Source organism: Erinaceus europaeus, chromosome 10, assembly GCF_950295315.1.
Source record: "Erinaceus europaeus chromosome 10, mEriEur2.1, whole genome shotgun sequence".
Classification (NCBI taxonomy): domain Eukaryota; kingdom Metazoa; phylum Chordata; class Mammalia; order Eulipotyphla; family Erinaceidae; genus Erinaceus; species Erinaceus europaeus.
Window position 1 is genome coordinate 11,570,086 of NC_080171.1, and position 22,029 is coordinate 11,592,114.

General features: G+C 41.6%; 1 protein-coding gene across 3 annotated transcripts in view; it reads right to left on the reverse strand.

Annotated features, from left to right (window-relative positions):
* STX17 (syntaxin 17) overlaps nt 1–22,029 on the reverse strand; it is a 75,250-nt gene that overhangs the window by 42,304 nt on the left and 10,917 nt on the right. For all 3 annotated transcript variants that reach the window (XM_060199103.1, XM_060199102.1, XM_007525530.3), the window contains one exon: nt 18,419–18,484. In XM_060199103.1, coding sequence (XP_060055086.1) covers nt 18,419–18,484 — 66 coding nt within the window. The remainder of the gene's footprint in view (nt 1–18,418; nt 18,485–22,029) is intronic.

Here is a 22,029-nt window from a genome sequence, read left to right on the forward strand (position 1 = left end):
GGCTCTTATTTCTTTTAGATTCTCTATTAAAAAGAAATAATTCAAAATTGAGAGAGGGACGAAAGAAGCACGCTCACAGAAAATGTAAGGAGCTAGACGAGCCTCATGAAGGAAGTATGGCCTGATTTGTCCCTGAAAGACACTATTGGGAAGACAGAAAGTACTATATGTATATAGAAAAGATCGGCTGGGCAAAGGCAGGTGGAGTAGAAGGGTAGGAGCTTTCTAAATACTGAATTTCATCAGTTTTTAGACAAACTGTCCTTTGCCACATTTTAACATGAGAATGGATCTTAAAATATACAGTAAGAGAAGTGGTATGTCATACTGAACTGGCGGCAAATTTCTTGCATGTGCACAAAATAATGATGTACTTCCCAATTAAGGATGCCATATATTTTGTTTCCTTCCTGGGGTTTTTTAGTATCTATGTCAGTCAGAACAAAGGTAGCTGATCAATGGGCTCATGAATAATTCAAGAAAAAAATGGATTTTAATTACCTCTGAAACTCAAAGTAATATAAAAACTATTTTTTAGTATTCATTTTGGAATCTACTTGTTGTTGTTGTTGTTGTTGTTGTTCTGGCCTCCAGGGTTACTGCTGGGGCTCAGTGCCAGCAATTTGAATCCAGCACTCCTAGTGGATTTTTTTTTTCTTTTTCTTTTTCATTCAGTAGCCAAGGAGAAATTGAGATGGGGAAGGGAAGATAGAGAGGGAGAAAGATAGACACCTGCAGACCAGCTTCACTGTTTGTGATGTGTTCCCCCCCCCCCCCGCAAGTGGGGAGCAGGGGCTCGAACCCGGGCCCTTGGGAGTATCCTTGCACTTAGCACTTTGTGCACTTAACTGGGTGCACCACTGACTGGCTCCATTCTCTTCTGTTCTTGACCTGGATTTGCTTCTTTCTAATCTAGTATTTTCATTTTTCTCTTTTCCTCATCTGCTCTCTTTTCTATTGCTTCTCCCACGCAAGATATTTTTTTCTCAAATCCATTATCATTTCATGAAGCTGAAGCGTTGAGCTACGGAATTTTTGTTGTCACAGGCATACATTTGCCCAGGTTAGCTATCAGTCCATTTCACCCTCCGCCAAACCATCATGTTATTATACTGTAGGAGGTCCCCAAACTCCTCTTTTTTAAAAAAAATTATTTTCCCTTTTGTTGACCTTTTTTTTTTCATTGTTGCTGTAATTATTATTGTTGTTATCATCATTGTTGGATAGGGCAGAGAGAAATGGAGAGAGGAGGGGAAGACAGAGAAGTGGAGAGAAAGACAGACACCTACAGACCTGCTTCACCACCTGTGAAGTGACTCCCCTGCAGGTGGGGAGCCCCGGCCTCGAACCGCGATCCTACCGCGGGTCCTTGCGCTTCATGCCATGTGCGCTTAACCCATTGCGCTACCTACCAACTCACCCCAAACTCCTCTTAATAATCCTTCCCTCTGTCCCCCATGTCCTGGAATCTGCTAGACCAGACTGTCGTCCATTGAGGATTCCTCCTGTATTACCCTTTGCTTTATTTCTTAAATGCCATCAGGGGGTGAGGTCATCCATTCAGTAGGTGTCTTCTCCTTCAGGCTTATTCCTTCAGCCTGCTGCCGCCAAGGAGACTACGCCATCAGATGTAACAGTTCGGTGAGTAGATGTGCCATGACTTCTTATCCGCCTAAAGCTGGAGAATCTCGGTTTTGCTTCCCAATGTTGCCTATGACAAATAGCATTGCCACAATCAAGGGAGCACATAGATCTTTTTGGATGGGCGTTTTTTTGTGTTCTTTAGATAGAAACAGAGGAAGAATTGCTGGGTCGTGTGATAAGTTGATTTTAATTTTTCTTTTTTTCAGGAATATCCAAACTATCTTCTTTAGGGGCTGGTCTAATTTGCATTCCCACCGGCAGTATAGAAGGATTCCGGTCGATCCGCACATTCTGGCTGGCCCTGGATGTTTCTACGTTCTTTGATATGGGTCCATTCTCACTGGGGCGAGATCGTGCCACATTTCATTTGCATTTCTGTGATCATCAGTGGTTGTGAGCATTTTTTTCATATACCTACTGACTATCTGAAAATCTTCTTTGGAGAAGTATCTGTTCAGTTCTTCCCCCTCCTCATTTCTTATTTTTCATATGTAGTTTATTTTTATTTTTTTATTGGATACAAAAAGAGATAAATTGAGAAGGAAGGGGGAGATACAGAGGAGGGAAGAGAGACAGCTGAGGGGCTGGGTAGTGGTGCACCCAGTTAAGCACATACAGCACTACTAAGGCAAGGACCTGCTCAAGGATCCAGGTTCCAGAGCCCGGCTCCCCACCTGCAGGCGGAAACACTTCCTCTCTATCTCCTTCTCCTCTCTTCAATTTCTCTCTGTCCTGGCCAATAAAATGGGGAAAATGGCTGCCAGGAGCAGTGGATTCATAGTGCACGCACCGAGCCCCAGGATAACTCTGGAGGCAGAAAACAAACAAACAAATAAACACAAGAGAAAAAGAAAACACAAAGATAGGGCCAAGCGGACTCTGCGCCCCTCCCCTGGTTTCTGATTCCAGGAGCTGGGAAGAAACACCACGGGGGGGGGGGGGGGGGCAGAAGGCCAGGACAGTCCTCACAGCCAGCTGGAGAGAGGGGTTCAGAAAAAGGCAAAGGGGGCCAGTCTGACCCCCACCCTCACTGGCCTTTTTTTTTTTTAATTTTTTTTTTTTTTACCAGAGTCCTGCTCAGCTCTGGCTTATGGTGGTGCATTGAACCTGGGGCTTTAGAGCCTAGACATGAGAGTCTCTTTGCATAACCATTATGCTTTAAAAGAACAGCTTAAAAAAATTTTTTTTTTAATTTTCCCTTTTGTTGCCCTTGTTTATTTATTGTTATTGTAGTTATTATTGTTGTTGCTGTTGATGTCATCACTGTTGGATAGGACAGAGAGAAATGGAGAGAGGAGGGGCAGACAGAGAGGGGGAGAGAAAGACAGACACCTGCAGACCTGCTTCACCGCCTATGAAGCGACTCCCCTGCAGTGGTGAGCCAGGGCTTGAACCGGGATCCTTACACCGGTCCTTGTGCTTTGCGCCACATGAGCTTAACCCACTGTGTTACAGCCCGACTCCCCTTAAGTGCTATTTCTAAAGCTTTCTGCAAAAACAGTGGAAGAATTTATAGCAAAGTATTAAGATACAACAAAGTTGGGAGATGAGTACATCTGTGTTACGTTATTTTTATTACTTTCTACATTTTTGTGTTTTTTTCATAAAGTACATGTATTTATTATTATTATTATTATTATTATTATTATTTAAACCAGAGCACTGCTCAGCTCTGGTTAATGCTGATGCCAGACTTGTAGTCACTGTGCTATCTTCCACTGTGGACCTTTTCGCACTCATTTACTTCCTTCTCTATTTACTTTTGGCGAAGCCAAGGCCTTGCACGTGTATGGTTTCACCACTTCCAGGTCAGAGAGGAAGAGACACCACAGCACTGGTTGTCCTCAGATGCCACGGCGATTCCTGTGTGGTGCTGGAGCTTGGACACGGCACACGCTGTATCCAGGGAGCTATTTTCAGCCCGGGTATAATGTTTTATTGAAAGTTTTCTTCAGTGCTGAGGTTGGTGTTGAGGTTAGTTCCTTGCTTTCGTCAAGCTTATAATCTCAGTATCATTTTCCAGGGCTATAGAGTAAGTAGGTCAAAACCTACATGTAGAACCCGTGAAGTTCAACACCAAGTTGTGTCTATCTGTGCATATTTGCATTTTTCTAAAAAGTAGACTACAGAGTGTGTGTGTGTGTGGGGGGGGGTAGATGGCATAATGGTTATGCAAAGAGACTCTCATTCCTGAAGCTCCAATGCTCCAGGTTCAATCCCCTGCACCAGCATAAACCGGAGCTGAACAGTGAGTACTCTGGTAAAAATAAAGTAAAATAGGGAGTCCGGCGGTAGCGCACGTGGAGCAAAGCGGAAGGACTGGTGTAAGGATCCTGGTTTGAGCCCCTGGCTCCCCACCTGCAGGGGAGTCACTTCACAGGCAGTGAAGCAGGTCTCCAGGTGTCTATCTTTCTCTCCTCCCTCTCTCCATTTCTCTCTGTCCTATCTATCAATAACAACAACAATAATAGCTACAACAATAAAAAAAAAAAAGGGCAACAAAAGGGAAAATAAGTAAATATTTAAAAAAATTTAAAAAACAACACGGGCAACAAAAGGGAATAAATCAATAAATATTTTTAAAAATAATAAAATAAAATAAAAGGTTACAGTTTTCCTGATTATTATACTAGCTGTCTAACTGGTTTTCTTGCTTCATACTTGCTCCCTTTTAATCTGTATTTTTCATAAATCGTAAAGGTGATTTATTTAAAGCCATAGCAGGTCATTTGACCTGCTCACAATTTTACAAAGGTTTTCTACTCCCTCCATTCCAAGTTACCACATCCTGAAAGAACTCCTCTCATCAGACCGAACTCTATGACCTCAGGGCCTATGTTCTCCTTGCTCAGACAGTCATGTGGACCTCCTTACACCTTGAACGTGTCAGGCTTCCTCTTACTTCACTGTCTTCACAGCTTATCTCCCTTCTACTTGGAAAAACTGTTTCCCACGACTTGACTTAGACCATTACTTCTTTCAAATACCACACAAGGTGTCAGATACCTTTCACAATCACCACCATCTTCTGTGAGTCTTCATTATTAATTACATTTATTTCATGATATATGTGTGTGTATATATGTATATATATTTCAAACTAAAGCAGTTCTTAGCCCTGGCTTTGTTGATATGCTTCTAAATTCTGCTTTTTTTTTTTTTTTTTTTCCCCTCCAGGGTTATTGCTGGGCTCAGTGCCTACACCATGAATCCACCGCTCCTGGAGGCCACTTTTTCCCCCTTTTGTTGCCCTTGTTGTTGTAGCCTTGTTGTGGTTATTATTATTGCCATTGTTGATGTTGTTTGTTGTTGGACAGGACAGAGAGAAATGGAGAGAGGAGAAGACAGAGAGGGGGAGAGAAAGATAGACACTGCTTTACCGCCTGTGAAGACCTGCTTTACCACCTGTGAAGTGACTCCCCTGCAGGTGGGGAGCCGGGGGCTCGAACCGGAATCCTTACGCCGGTCCCTGGCGCTTAACCCACTGCACCACTGCCCAACCCCCTAAATTCTGCTTCTAAGACCCTTTCTGTTTCATTGGTTTAATCTCCCCTGCTTAACACTGTATTCTATTTACATAACCACTGTTGACTGAGCACCCCCTGCCTCCAGGGCACTGGTTTAATCCTCACTGTTTTGCACACTTTTTCCTTCTCCCCACCCCCTATCCTACGTACATCCTTTTAAGACCTGACACTTCCACCTCAGGATATATAAGGACAGGATTGTGATTAGAGATAGCTTAGATTGAGCTGTGTTCCACATGAATAAAGGCTGAACTGCGTACCACTCAGCCGTGAGTCCCTGGTCGTCTCTCTCTACTGCCCGTGAAGCTAGCCCAGCTCGGCATGGCTTATGGCTGTGGTGGGCACTGAACCTGACAACTCAGAGTTTAGGCGTGAAAGTTGTTTGCATAACCATTATGCTACCTTTCCAGTCCCACCATCTAAACAGTATAACCTTTACTTAAAAGTTATGTCTCTTCTTCCCTGATCCAGCTTTCTAGACCTATTTCCAACTCTGACACCATCTTCCCAGGCAATATCTTTGTCCCACCTGCATGTTAGCTGTCAGGCTCCGGCAAAAACTAGTAAAGTCCCTTGGAATATATCTAAAAATATCGGAGCTCCAGTCGTGCATGGTACTTACATGGAACAGACCCAAAATAGACCTACTAGCTTTTTCCAAAATGGGAGACCCCAAAACTTATCTGCTATAGTCTTGCCTTTAGGTTCCTGATTATTTAACAGTTTGCTCTGCTTTATATCCTAATGTTTTTTCAGCCACCAAGTTCCAGATGCTATCATGACACCAACCTGACTTCCCTGGGCAGACAACCTCATCAATGTGTCCTGGAGCCCCACCTCTCCAGAGCCCTGCCCCACTAGGGAAAGAAAGACAGGCTGGGAGTATGGATCAACCTGTCAATGCCCATGTCCAGTGGAGAAGCAATTACAGAAGGCAGACTTTCCACCTTCTGCCTTCCATAATGATGCTGGGTCCATGCTCCCAGAGGGATAAAGAATAGGAAAGCTTTCAAGGGATACAGAGGTCTGGCAGTGGGAATTTTATGGAATTCTCTTGCCAATATTTCCATTTTATAAATAAATTTTTAAAAAGTTATGTCTCGGGCAGGAGAGACAGCATAATGGTTACGCAAAAGAACTTTCAGGCTGACTCAGGCTCTGAAGTCCCAGGTACAATCTAAAGTACCACCATAAGCCAGAGCTGAGAAATGCTTTGGCTAAAACGGAAAGTAAAATAAAATAACCACTCAGGTTTATCTTTGGGGGGGGGGGGGATCTAGGGAGACAGCATAATGACTGTGAAAGGACTTTCATGTCTGAGGCACTGAGGTCCCATGTTCAATCCCCAGCACCACTGTAAGCCAGAGATGAACAGTGTTCTGGTCCTGGTCTTTCTTTCTTTGTTTTATTCCCTCTGTTTCTCTCTCAAATTAACATCAGTAAAGAAAAAAAAAATATATATATATATTTTTAAATCATCTGCTCTGCTCTCTCTACACTTACCATTTCTAGCAAAAGTCAGATGGGCAAAAGGATTTTCTTCTGTTTTGCTCACAGTTCACCCTCTAAGTCTAGAACTGTATCTAGAACACAGGAGCCAAGAGGTTTCTGCTCTTTTAGTGACCAGGTCATAAAGGCAGATACTATGTCACATTCTGCAAATTTGCAGGCATGCAGCTACAAGTAAGAGAAGCGGATCTATGGTCAATAAGGTGAATCTTGAAAGGAGAGAATTTTACAGTATTCAGGTAGTATTATGGGCAGGCTTTCATGAAACTAAAAGTGACACCTCTTTCGCTTAATTTCGTAACTAGATTTACTAAGCAGTAGTGGTCCAGGAAGTGGCACAGTGGATCAAGGGTTTTGGGCTCTCAAGTATGACATTCCTAGTTCAGTCCCTGGCAGCCCATGTACCACAATATATTCTGGTTCTCTTTCTCTCTCCCTCCTGTCCAATTCATTAAAAAGTTAAATCTTAGGAGCCGGGCGTTAGCGTAGCGGGTTAAGTACACAGCACAAGGACCAGCACAGGGACCTTGGTTCAAGCTCCCAGCTCCCCACCTGCAGGGGAGTCGCTTTACAGGCGGTGAAGCAGGTCTGCAGGTGTCTGTCTTTCTCTTCCCCTCTCTGTCTTCCCCTCCTCTCTCCATTTCTCTCTGTCCTATCCAACAACAACGACATCAAAAACAACAATAATAACTACAACAATAATGAAAAAACAACCAGGGCAACAAAAGGGAAAATAAATAAATAAATATAAAAAAATTTTAAAAAGTAAAATCTTTTTTAAAAAAGAAAAGTCGTTAGATCTTTTCCACTGCCTCAAGAAATATCCTGAAATTTCTTTCTAAAGATTAAAAATGTACTTAAATGTGTATACTTAATCTATACTGGATGATGTAAAAAGTAATTACTGGGAGTTTTAATTGGAAGTCTGAAAAATAGTTAATTATGTAATTAATGATTAATAAAGAGTGGCTATGCATATATTTGCCTTTGTTAAGTATTGATTTAAGGATTCTTAATGTGTTTTACAACATGCAATTCTGAGAGCAAATTGTGTACAGCAGAAAACCCTTTGGTGTTCCCACCTGCAGGGGGAAAGCTTCACAGGTGGTGAAGCAGGGCTGCAGGTGTCTCTCTGTCTCTCACCCTCTCTATCCCTCCCTTTCCTCTCAATTTCTGACTGTCTCTATTCAATCAATAAATAAAGGTAATAAAAAAAGTTTTTTAAAAACAAGGGCAACAAAAGGGATAAAAATGGCCTCCAGGAGCAGTAGATTTGTGGTGTAGGCACCGAGCTCCAGCAATAACCCCAGAGGCAAAAAAAAAAAAAAAAAAAAACCCCTCTGGTATCATAATAATTAATATGATTTTTTTTCTTTTACAGATAAAGCATAAGTCCACGGTAAACATTTAAACAAGTTAGAGTAAACACATTTTAAACATCATATAGCTTATTAAAGACTCCAGAGTGATAACTATTTAATTAAAATAAAACTGGACTATCCTGTGTTACCTAGTACACTAACGGACTGATACAAAATAGTTTAATGTCTTCATACTTAGAAAACTTTAAAAATATCATGTACTTATTCTGGAAGGTGACAGGGATAACTTAAGAGGGAGACAGTCACAGCACTGTTTCACTGTCCATGAAGCTTCCCCCTCCACCTAGCCCCAGGCAGGTGAGGACCAAGGACTCAAACTTGTGTCTCTGTGCACTGTTAACCAGGTGCACCACCAACCAGCCCCATAAAACTAAAGAAAAAAATTTTATTTTATTTTAATGAGAGAGAGAGAGAGAGAGGGAGAGAGGTCAGAGCAGTGCTCAGCTTGTCATAGGGTGGTGGAGGGGACTAAACCTGGGACTTTGGAGCCCAAGGCATGAATGTGTTTTGCATAACTATTATGCTTTTTCACTTGTCTTTATACTTGAAATTTTAACATTAAAAGTATGAGAAAGAAGATACATGTATATATAAGATGCACATATGTGTCTTAAAATTTTAACTGGACCACCTAGAGGAGTCGAAATAAAAGGAGAAAAATGTATCCCTGAGGGCAGGGGTAGATAGCATCATGGTTATGCAAACAGACTGCCAAGCCTGAAGCTCCAAAGTCCCAGGTTCAATCCCCTGCACCACCATAAACCAGAGCTGATCAGTGCTCTGGTAGAAAAGAAAAAAAGGGGAAAAAATGTAACCTTGCATCTATTCAAGGAATATTGATGAGCGCAATCATCTAAAATTAAACACAATCTTCCAGTTTCTAGCCACCTGAGTTAATACTCATTTTTTTTCAGACTAGAGACAACCCTTAAGATAGTGTTACACTGGTCCTCTTTAATCTTTCTTTTTAAGGAGTCACATTAGATGCCAGCTTGGAGCACAGACGTTCTGAGGCATGAAGTAGGTCACTGCACTATGATTTCCTATGACTTTGTGCTTTAGATAAAAACTAAGCTTCTCTGTTCTTTAGCCTTCTTTTATCTGAAAACTGACAACAATAAAGCCTTTAACCAGCATTCAGACAGCTGGCGCTATATTGCTTACTAGCCTCCATAATATATTTGACCACTAATCATAGACTCACCTAATCTCTTTTACTAACATCATAAACGATTATTTAAATATTTAACTTTTGTGGAATTCTGTATAGGTTAAGTTCCTTCAAATTAGAAATTGTCCTAAGATTTTAAAAATCCTCTCTTGTCAGGTTATCATCATTATTATACCTTAGTTTCTGTGGGGTGGGGACAAAGAAGACTAAAAAAAAAAAAAAAATATATATATATATATATATATATATTGCTTGTTTGTTTACCAAAGCATTGCTCAATTCTGGTTGATAGTAGTGCTGGGGATTGAACCTGGGACCTTTTGTGCCTCGGGCATGGAAGCCTTTTTTCCATAACCACTGTGCTGTCTCCCTCAGCCCCAAAATATATAGCTTATATTTTCTCTATATGATGGATAAACCAACACAGGGGAGAGTAGCTTACAATTACAGTGTGTTTTTAATTAAACTTATGAAAAATCTAACTTTTTGTTTTTTTAGCTTGATCTAGCAGTTAAAAGTGAGAAAAGCAAATCACCAGTTCCTCTTATTTATGGGCTATCTGCTGCGTGACAGGGGCTGTGTCGGCACTTCTTACACGTTATCAAAAATACGTACTACCAAGCTAGAATACAGCAGAATGAGATGAACTCGCAGAAACAAACAGGCATAAATAGTATTAACAGTTCTTTTGCAGAGGGAGCTGTTGCCTTATATAAGAATTTTAAAAAGAAAAAGATAAATTTAAACAAACTTGTTTACAGCCATTTCTTTCAATAACTAGTGAGTCAGATTGAAGAAAAAAAAAGCTCCAAGGAGTCAAAATAAGAAATATGTCAGGGAAAAAGTGAGTGATATTAAAGGAGAAGAAATATGTTAATTAAGAAAGAAAAAAATAAGAATAAATATTAACACCCAGAGAGGTAGTTCTGTGGGTAGAGAGAGCATAGCACTCACAGGCGTGAGGCTCTGGCTGGTTCTGCACATGCCAGAGTGGTGCTCTGATCTCCCTATAAATAAATAAAATCTTGGGAAAAAAAAAAACAACAAATAGAACATCCAAAGTGATTTAAGCCAATTATTATAAATACAAGAGTTTGCATAAGAATCCCGGTTCGAGCCCCTGGCTCCCCACCTGCGGGGGGGGGGGGGGTCGCTTCACAGGCAGTGAAGCAGGTCTGCAGGTGTCTGTCTTTCTCTCCCTCTCTGTCTTCCCCTCCTCTCTCCATTTCTCTCTGTCCAATCCAACAACGACAGCAATAGCAACAACAATAATAACAACAAAAACAATGATGATAAACCACCAGGGCAACAAAAGGGGATAAAAATAAAATAAAAAAAAATAATTTAAAAAAGAAATACAAGAGTTTTAAAAAAAGTGGGTATAAGGCCTACCTAAGAAAAAAATGACTATTTTTTATCCCTACTATGAAAACTTAGAAAATATAATTTATTTTTTTTTTATATTTATTTTCCCTTTTGTTGCCCTTGTTGAGAAAAGATAATTTAAAAGAAACACATAAACTGTAAAGTACTCAGAAGATTAATAAATCAGATTGAATGAGTACAATTACAAGTCACATGTTGCTACATTACAAATTCCTCTGAGATTAAGGGCCTGAAGCCAGTGTTTGATTTTTGCAGACCAGACATTTAGGAAATCCTCAGCTGAGAAGGCCTTACTTGGACTCTCATGTGGTAGAGTCAGACAGATGTCAGCTGAGGTCACAGTCATCTGAAAACTTAACTGCACTGGCTGCCCAAGATGCCTCACTCACGACTGGCACCCGAGGCTGGAAGTTGCTAAGAGCTTGGAGCTGTGACTGTCTAGAGACTGTGGCTACAACCTCCGGCGTGGGAGTCTCAGGACACTCAGATGTTTCACATGATGGCTACCCCCCCACACCCCTCCCCACACACAGTGCATCCTCAGAAAAGGAGCTGGAATTACAAGCAAGCCCAGATTCAGGGTGAGGAGGGTTAGATGCCACACGGCAGAAGCATAGCAAAGGCAGATTCTCAAACGGGATGGAAGCTACCTATCTTTTTCTTTCTTTTTTTCTAGTCATCACCACCCAGGATGACTTTTCAGTACATATATACACAGGGAGGGAGGGGGGAGGGAGGGAGAGAGAGAGAGAGGGAGATTGAGAGAAAGAGAGAGAGAGAGAAACCACAGCACCCAGGGAGGTACTGAAATTTTACTGGCCCTGGAAGTTGTGCTTTTTTTTTTTTTTTTCCTCCTCCAGGGTTAGTGCTGGGCTCAGTGCCTGCACCATGAATCCACCGCTCCTGGAGGCCATTTTTCCCCTTTTGTTGCCCTTGTTGTAGCTTCGTTGTGGTTATTATTATTGCCCTTTTGACGCAATTCGTTGTTGGACAGGACAGAGAGAAATGGAGACAGGAGGGGAAGACAGAGAGAGAGGGGAGAGAAAGACAGACACCTGCAGACCTGCTTCACCGCCCGTGAAGCGACTCCCCTGCAGGTGGGGAGCCGGGGGCTCGAACCGGGATCCTTACGCCGGTCCCTGCGCTTTGCGCCACCTGCGCTTAACCCGCTGCGCCACCGCCCGACCCCCAAGTTGTGCTTTTTAAATCAGAGTTTTCTTTATTTAAAGAAGTTTATTTTATCTTACTTTTATGAGATAGTAGGGAGTTTCCTGTGTGTGTGAGGGGAAAGTTACGTCAGAGCATCACTCTGGTATGTGTCCTGGGGATAGAATGATGAGCCTCAGGGAATGCACTCTACCACTGAGCTATGGGAGAGATTTTAAAGGTATCTTTAAAAAGACAACTTACTGCAACCTACACACATAAAACTGTAGAGATACAGACATATTAAAGAAAAAATAACCGTGGAAGAATACTCCGTATTCATAGCAAGTAAAACTCTAGGCACTAGAAACATGCCATGTTTTCTAAATAAATGGAAAAATCCAATGCAGCTTCCAAATTTACAACAAGATTGTGTACAGAATTTTAAAAGTAACTTCTAGGGGGCCGGGTGGTGGCACTGTGGGTTAAGTACACATGGTGTGAAGCGCAAGGACCGGCTCAGGGAACCTGGTTGAAGCCCGCAGCTCCCCACCTGCAAGGGAGGTGAAGCAGGTCTGCAGGTGTCTATCTTTCTCTCCTCTTCTTTGCCTTGCCCTCCTGTCCTGATTTCTCTCTGTCCTATCCAACAACAATGACAGCAATAACAATAATAATAACAACAACAATAAACAACAAGGACTACAAAAGGGAAAAAAGTGGCCTCCAGGAGCAGTGGATTTGTGGTGCAGGCACAAGCCCCAGCAATAATCCTGGAGGCAAATAAATAAATAAAAATTATCTTCTATATTTTATAATGAAAGTCTAGACTGCCAGGTAGGAGCACAACAACCCTAAAAAGAGAAAGAAAAAAAAAAAGGAAGAGAAAGGATGAAATATTTTTCTATCAACAACAATAATAACTACAACAATAAAACAAGGGCAACAAAAAGCAATAAATAAATAAAACCTTTTTTAAAAAAAGAGTGTAGAAGTTGGTGGAAGACAGACTAAATGACCAACAGAATAGAGTTAGAAAGACCAGAGATAGACAAATCCATGTGTGTATGGGGCTCTGCTGTATCAGCAACGCTTCAAAATCAGTCATCAGTGAGAGACAACTGGTTTTCCAAACAGATTCAGATGTCATTTCACTTATACCTCCTCATGTCATTAATCCCAGATGGATTCAAAGCATAGATATTAAAAGCAAAACATATTTTTTTTAAAAAAAATGCAATAGGAAATATACACAAGTGTTTTCTTTTAAAAAATATTTACTTATTTTGCAGAGAGAGAAACTGGGAGTTAGAGAGAGGGAGGGAAAGAGGAAGAGAGGCACCTGCAGCGCTGTTTCATCACTCATGAAACTTGCTCTCTGCAGGTGGGGCCCGGAGCCTGCAGCGGGGTCTTGGCTCACCATAATGTGTGGGCTCTATTGGGTGTTCCCCTGCCTGGCTCACAAAGATATTTTCTTGGAGTCAGAAGACTGCTCACCTGATCGAGTGAACACTTTACCATAAACAAGGACCTGGCTCCAGTCCTCAGCCATCACATGGCAGCACTCACACTGGGGACATTTCATGAGTGGTGGAGCAATGCTGTGATGTCTTTGCGTGTTCTCTCTCTCTCTCTCTCTCAAAGATTTTATTTATTTATTAATGAGAAAGGCAGGAGAGAGAAAGAACCAGACATCACTCTGGTACAGGTGTTGCTGGGGACTGAACTCAGGACCTCATGCTTGAGAGTCCAACGCCTTATCTACTGAGCTACTTCCTAGACCACTGCTCTTCCTCGCTTCTTTTCTGGCTCACATCCCACCTCCTCTATCTAAAAACAAAAACACAAGGCTTTATCTTAGGACAAATAACATTTCGTGAGAATTCCAACACAAGAATAAGCCATAGGAAAAAAAAAAATTGAGGGGCTGGGTGGTGGTCTACCTGGTTAAGTGCACATGTTACAGTGCACAGAGGGGTCAGGTTCAGGTCCCTGGGCTTCACCCACAGGGAGAAAGCTTTGGCAGTGGTGAAGCAGGGGTGCAGGTGTCTCTCTCTCTCTTCTTCTCTGTCTCCCCTAGCCTCTCAACTTCTGGTTGTCTCTATCCAACAAGTAAAGATTAAAAAAAAAAAAAAGCCAAGAATCTTTTAGAAGCTTTTTAAAAAGATGGATAAACTTTGCTACTTTAAATAAAATTAGTCACTGGGCCAGTGAGCTAGTTTGTTTGGCCAGAGCACTTCTTTCCTATGTGTGGAGCCAAGTTCAAGACTGGACTCCAGCACACTGAAGGAAGATTTGGTGCTGTGGTCGCTTTTTTACTCTCTGTGTGTCTATCTCTATCTAAAACACAAAAATAAATTACACTAGGAAGTTTTATGAACAATTACACTATGATTAATGTGATGACTTATAAACAATTACACTATCATTAATGTGATAAATGGCTCTTGCTATATAAATCTAGTGACAAAAGCAGAAAATCTGCAAGTAAGAAAACATCTACACTGAACAGTAGTTTCGACACTATTGTAACGGCATGTATAAATCTCTTGCGCAGAGGCTCGGAGCGGCACACCTGGCTGAGTGCACATAGTATCTATCATGCACAAGGGTTTGCGTTCAAGCCCGCAGTCCCCATCTGCAGGAGGAAGTTCCCCAAGCAGAAGTAGTGCTGTAGGTGTCTCTCTGCCTTTGTCCTTTTCCTTCCCCTCTCAATCTCTGTTTTATCAAAAGGAAAAAAAGTCATTTGGGCCAGATGGAGGTCAATAATGCAATAATGTAGATATGTACACATATATTTGAAATCAGTAAACAAATACTTTGACCATAATCACTGTCTCAAAAAAAAAAAAACCTTAAGTGATTTTTAATGATACAGTAAATAGTGAACAGAGTAAGAAATTCAAGTCATAATGATCTCATCGATATTAACATGCTTAGTCCCATTCAATAAATACGGACTCTTACAGGAATGGTAGGATACACAAATAGTGGTGATATAGTCCCAGGTCTTGAGGCCTATATTCTAGCTAGCAAATAGTGAAACACCCAGAGAAATAAAATAAAATTCTTGGGGCAGGGGTAGATAGCATAATGGTTATGAAAAGAGACTCTCATGCTTGAGGCTCCATAGTCCCAGGTTTAATCCCTCACACCATCATAACCCAGAGCTGAACAGTGCTTTGGTAAATAAATAAATAAACAATAAACAAATAAAACAAAATTCTCATCAAAATGTCAAATCAATGTTTTTCTCCATCACCTCTGAAGTCCCTCCCAGCAGGCCCACTTCTTGTACAAGAGAACAAGCAGCCATCATACTGGAAGGATAATCTAGCAGGGTACAGTATTCATGGCTGGCAATACTTTCACATCAGAAAATACACTAACAGCAAATGTTGGAGAGGATGTGGGCAAAAGGGGAGACTTCTGCACTGCTGGTGGGAGTGTGTAAGTTGGTCCAACCCTTACGGGAAACAGTCTGGGGATTTTTCAGAACGCTAGAAATGCACCTACCCTATGATCCAGCAATGTCTCTCTTGGCGATTTATCCATAGGAAACAAAAGCACCCATCAGAAGAGATCTGTGCAAACATATGTTCACAGCAGCACAACTGGTAAAAGCCAAGACCTGGAAGTAAACCAGATGTTCAAGGATAAAGAAATTGTGGTGGTGGTGGTGGGGTGGTGGTGTTGTGAAGATGGTGACTCGGCGACAATGCAGGGCCTGAGCTCTGCAAGGAGGCTGCTTCAAAACTGGGAAGTTCGGGTGAGGGTAGGAATTCTGGCCACCAGGTTCCAGATGCTACCATGATGCCAGCGGACTTCCCTGTACAGATGACCCCACCAGTGTGTCCTGGAGCTCCGCTTCCTCAGAGCCCCGCCCTGAGAGAGACAGGCTGGGAGTATGGATCAACCTACCAACGCCAACGTTCAGCAGGGAAGCACTTACAGAAGCCAGACCTTCCACCTTCTGCATCCCACAATGACCCCGAGTCCATACTCCCAGAGGTTTAAAGAATAGGAAAGCTATCAGGGGAGGGGATGGGATACGGAGTTCTGGTGGTAGGAATTGTGTGGAGTTGTACCCCTCTTATCCTATGGTCTTGTCAGTGTTTCTATCTTACAAATAAATAAATTTTTAAAAAGTTGTGGTCTATTTACAGGGTGGACTACTACTCAGTTGTTAAAAATGAAGAAGTTATCTCCTTTGCATACTCTTGGATGGGACTTGAGGACATTGTGTTAAGTGAGATGAGCCAAAAAAAAGGATGAGTGATCTCATTTATAAACGGGACTTAACAAACTGGGATAGGGAGGGAGACCACAGAAAGGAGCACAGACTGAACATGGTATGTTGTACCAAAGCAAAGGACTCTGGGGAGGAAGGGGGAGGAAGGAGAGGGAGGAAGCAAACTCCGGGGGTCTGGTGCAGAATGAAATCGTACACATGTGTCAGTGACTACACTGTAAAGTATTAACCCCTCCAATAAGGAAGGAAGGGAGGGAGGGGGGGAAAAGGAAAAACAAAGGATGAAGCTTGGATTTGGTTGGGATGTACTGCAACAAAAAGCAAAGGACTCTGGACTGGGTGAGTTGGGGAAGAGAGGGTGCCAGGTACCCAGTCCATGATGGTAGACAGAGAATTGGGTTGGTGGTGGGAACAGTGCATAGTTGTAGGGTGTTAGGAACCTTTTCATTATATTTGGTTTTTAGGGCTGGGGAGACAGCATAATGGTTATGCAAACCGACTTTCATGCCTGCGCCACCATGGGCCCCAGGTTCAGTCTGGAGAGCTATCACCATAAGCCCAAGCTGAGCAGTGCTCCGGTAAAGTAAATAAAGAAGGAAAAATCATCTGTGGTTTTTTGCCAGGCTAGCTTCACGGGCGGGAGACAGACGACCAGGGACTCACGGCTGAGGTGGAAAACAGTATCTCTTTATTCGTGTGGAATGCAGCACAATCTAAGCTATCTCTAATCACAATCCTGTCCTGACATATACTCGCCAAGTAGGGTGGAAACAGGATGTGACATAGACAGGGTGAAGCGAAAAAAGACTGGTGGAAATCAGGGTGTACTAGGAGACGGGGCAGAGCAAAAAGACCTCGTGAACCAGTGGGGATTAAACCAATGCCCTGCAGGCAGGTGGTGCTTAGTTAACAGTGGTTATGTAAATAGAATACAGTGTTAAGCAGGGGGGATTAAACCAATGAAACAGAAGGGGTTTTAGAAGCAGAATTAGAAGCATACCAACAGTTTTTAAACATGATTTTCAAAACTTCACTTAAATTAAAGTTACTTAAAAGTTGTATTAAAGATCCAGAAACTAGCAAAGAGTATTTGCAATACATAATAGAGAAACAAGGTCCTTATCTTCAGATTATAGGTGCTCTTATAAAAGCTTATCAAGAACTAATATATGCAAAGGATATGATCAGGCATTCACAAAGGAAATACTATTGTCCAAGGCACATATATAAAACAACCAAACACAACTGGGAGTCGGGTGGTAGTGCAACGGGTTCAGTGCAGGTGGCGCAAAGCACAAGGACTGGCTTAAGGACCCTGGTTCGAGCCCCTTGCTCCCCACCTGCAGGGGAGTCGCTTCACAAGCAGTGAAGCAGGTCTGCAGGTGTCTGTCTTTCTCTCCCCCTCTGTCTTCCCCTCTTCTCTCCCCATTTCTGTCCTATCCAACGACGACAACATCAATAACAACAACAATAATAACTATAACAATAAAACAACAAGGGCAACACAAAGGGAATAAACAGATAAATATTAAAAGAAAACCTTCCACCCTTCAAAGCAATAAAAGAAAAAAAATCATCTAAGTTAAAACAACAAAGCATTATGTCAAGCTATTAATTTTGGCAAAGATTTGAGAAATCAGTAATTCTAGCACTGGGAGGTGTTTAGAAAATGTATTGGGGAGTTGGGCTGTAGCGCAGCGGGTTAAGCACAGGTGACGCAAAGCACAAGGACTGGCATAAGGAACCCGGTTCGAACCCCGGCTCCCCACCTGCAGGGGAGTCGCTTCACAGGCGGTGAAGCAGGTCTGCAGGTGTCTATCTTTCTCTCCTCCTCTCTGTCTTCCCCTCCTCTCTCCATTTCTCTCTGTCCTATCCAACAACGACAACAACAATAATAACTACAACAATAAAACAACAAGGGCAACAAAAAGAAATAAATAAATAAAACAAATATTAAAAAAATAAAAAAAAAGAAAATGTATTGATTGTGAGAATGTATGCTAACAGATCATTTCTGAAGACCATGTTGGTACTATGAACCAAAGGGTTTAAATATGCCTGATATTTGGCTTAGCAATTTTGCTAATGAATGTATCTAGTGGTCTGGGAGGTGGCACAGTGGATTAAGCACTGGACTCTCAAGCATGAGGTCCTGAGTTCAATCCCTGGCAGCACATGTACCAGAGGGATGTCTGGTTCTTCCTCTCTCTCCTATTTTTCTCATGAATAAATAAATAAATTCTTTAAAAAAATGTATCCTTACAGAAAACAAAAAAGAAAAAGATAAATGTATCTTTAAGAAAATAGCTGTAAATGTGTAGTATTGGGTTCAGCTATAAGGGCATTTATTTAAGCCAAAATGTGAATTCATACAGATTTACTGAAAGTCGTCTAACAGCCTTACCTGGACTGTCCGTCCTGCGTTGATATGCTCTTCATGCAGCTTGTCCCACAGTCTACATCTCTGGTACTAAACAAAACAAAACAGAGGAAAGGGTCTGAATTAAAAAAATTTTTTTTAAATATTTATTTATTTTCCCTTTTATTGTCCTTGTTTTTTATTGTTGTTGTAGTTATTATTGTTATCATTGATGTCATCATTATTAGATAGGACAGAGAGAAATGGAGAGAGGAGGGGAAGACAGAGAGAGGGAGAGAAAGACAGACACCTGCAGACCTGCTTCACCGCCTGTGAAGCGACTCCCCTGAGGTGGGGAGCTGGGGGCTCGAACTGGGATCCTTATGCCGGTTCTTGTGCTTCGCACCATATGTACTTAACCCACTGCACTACTGTCTGACTCCCTGAATTTTTTTTTAATCGCTGATCATATTACTTCTAGTTATCATAGAAAAATACACTCACCCATCCAAACGAAAACATACTACATCATTCAGTAGTTCCCCACAGAGACCACACAAGTAAAACAATTTCAAAATCGTTATAAACAAAATGCGGGCAAATGACATAACTAACAAAACTCACTAGATATTATCTACTTAAACTTCACTGAAAAAGTGTTCATTCTTTGTTTACATTGCAAACTCCTTGAACATGTAAACAAACAAACAAAAAGAATATGGAAACCTAAAGATTAACAACAATCATCATGATCATGTTAAGAAGTTTAGATGTTTAGTAATGGTGGTGTCAAATATTGTTTTTTTAAATGTTTATTTATTTAATGATGAAAAGGAAAGGGGCTGGGGAATAGCCCCATGGGGAATAGCCCGTTCCTGACCATGCTGGAGGATCTAGGTTTGAAGTCCAGCACAGGAAGACAAAGTGTCCAAAAAAAGGAATGAACTGTGGTTATATACACAACGAATGTTACTTAGGCTTAAGAAAAGATGAGTTTTTGTGGGTGGGGGAAAATAGCTTAATGGTTACTCAAAGAGACTCTCCTGCCTGAGGCTCCAAAGTCCTAGGTACAATCTCCCACCCTGCCATAAACCAGAGCTGAGCAGGCTTTGTTAACAACCACCACCACCAAAAAAAAAAACAAACCAAACAAAAACAGACAAACAAACAAAAAACCACAAAGAAAACAAAAGAAGGAACACAACATATCCATCCAAAAAAGATCTGTGTACACATATGTTCTTGTACAATTTGTAATAGCCAAAACCTGGAAGCAACCCAGGTGTCCAACAACAGATGAGTGGCTGAGCAAGTTGTGGTCTATATACACAATGGAATACTACTCAGCTATTAAAAATGGTGACTTCACCGTTTTCAGCCGATCTTGGATGGACCTTGAAAAAATCATGTTGAGTGAAATAAGTCAGAAACAGAAGGATGAGTATGGGATGATCTCACTCTCAGGCCGAAGTTGAAAAACAAGATCAGAAAAGAAAACACAAGTAGAACCTGAAATGGAATTGGCGTATTGCACCAAAGTCCAAGAAGGATTCAGAGGACCTAGTGGAGGTTGTATATGTTATATGGGAAACTGGGGAATGTTATGCATGTACAAACCATTGTACTTACTGTTGAATGTAAAACATTAATTCCCCAATTAAAAAAAAATCAGAAAGAAAAAAAAAAAGAAAATCTAGACCTAAAGGGAAGCTAAAAATAATAAATAAATAAATAAAATTCATAAGAAATCAAAAAAAAAAAGAAAAGAAAAGAGTTCTTATCTTTTGCTGCAACACGGATGGCTCTGGAAGGGATTATGTCAAATGAAAGAGACCACAAAGAGAAAGATGTCTGATCTCACTCATATGTGGTATTTAAGAAACAAAGCAAGGAGAAAGAGGTTGAGATAAGAATAAATGTTGGGTCTGTATCAGGAAATTTTGAGGACACTAGTTTGGGATGGCAGAATGGGGATAAGGCCGGAGTTTTCTGTCCTCAGACTTGTCTCTTACTATCTAAGTCAGGGTGTAGCTTGTCTGAGGAGTGCATACCACTCATCTTCACAGCTGATCTGATGTTGTCTCTCAGTAATTCTTATTTCATTAAATGGATTATAAACTTCAGGTTACAGTGGCTAGAACACAGGCTTTGCACATTTGAGTCCCTCCCTAGGTTTAATCTTTGCAGTGCTCTGATCTCTCTATCTCTATCTCTCTTTCACACATCAGAGAAATAAATCTTTTTAGAAAGACTCAATCCACCAGTAGAACTATCTGCAATGTAACCAAGTCGGTGTGTATGGCAGAGCGAAAGGCAGAAGAACTGGCTGAAGCTTTGAGTGACAAAGCAGTCGGGTACCAGACATACCGCCCCTATTCACTACAGTAAACAACACTCTCAAGATTGACTGCTGGTTACCCTTAAAATAGCTCTTCACTTATTCATCCCTCTAGTTAACAAGAACTCTACTACCACTCTCATACCCACCTACACACACACACACACACACACACACGAAAGAAGGAAGAAAGGGCAAGAGGGAAGGAGAGGGAGATAGAGAGGATTAAAATAAAAAGGAAAGAAATAAAAGTAAAATAAAAAGAAAGGAAGAAAGAAAAAGTAACTCAGGGTAAATCATAAAAGGGAACAAAACAAAGAAAACCACTTAAAGATAATAATACCACTATAGTGCTGTGGTGTCTTTCATTTCTCTCTTTCTCTCTCTAGATCTTTGAAAAAGAATTTTTTTTTTTTTTTGTCTCCAGGGTTATTGCTGGGGCTTGGTGCCTGCACTACGAATCCACTGCTTCTGGAGGCCATTTTTCCCCATTTTGTTGCCCTTGTTGTTGTCGTTATTGTTGCCACTGATGTTGTTGTTGTTGTTGGATAGGACAGAGAGAAATGGAGAGAGGAGGGGAAGACAGAGAGGGGGAGAGAAAGACAGACACCTGCAGACCTGCTTCACCGCCCATAAAGCGCCTCCCCCTGCAGGTGGGGAGCCAGGGGCTTGAACCCAAATCCTTATGCTGATCCTTGCGCTTTGCGCCATGTGCGCTTAACCCGCTGCATTGCCACCTGACCCCCTGCTTTGTATTTCTTTATTGGCTAGGACAGAGAGAAACTGAGAGGGGCGGGGGAGACAGAGATGGGGAGAGACAGAGAGATACACCCATTGCACTGCTTCACCGCCTGTGAAGCTTTCCCCTTGCAGGTAGGGCGCCAGGGGGCTTGAACCAGGATCTTTGTGTGGGTCCTTGCTCTTTGTACTATGTACATTTACCGTTGTGCCTAGATCATTGAAACCCACTCCCTAGATCTTTGAAATTTCAAATTAAGAATGGAAAAGTCAGCCTGTGTACAGTGGGACTGTGCATGCATGAGGCCACAGCGTCACAACGTTCTTCTAGTTAAAAGCCAAAAAAAAAAAAAAAAAAAAAAGAGTAAGTGGAGATCATCAAAACTTCCATCTTATTTAATGCACTATTTCCAGGTCTCCTGCCATTGGTGATTAACCTTTATATACTAACACACAAAGTTTTCCCGCTCGCTCCTAGCCAATGACACAGAAAGTTAAATTCCACACTTACTATCATTCCTGTTATGTATACCTGTATTTACGTCGTGTTGGTTGAGAAAGCTGAAGGCTGACAACTGTC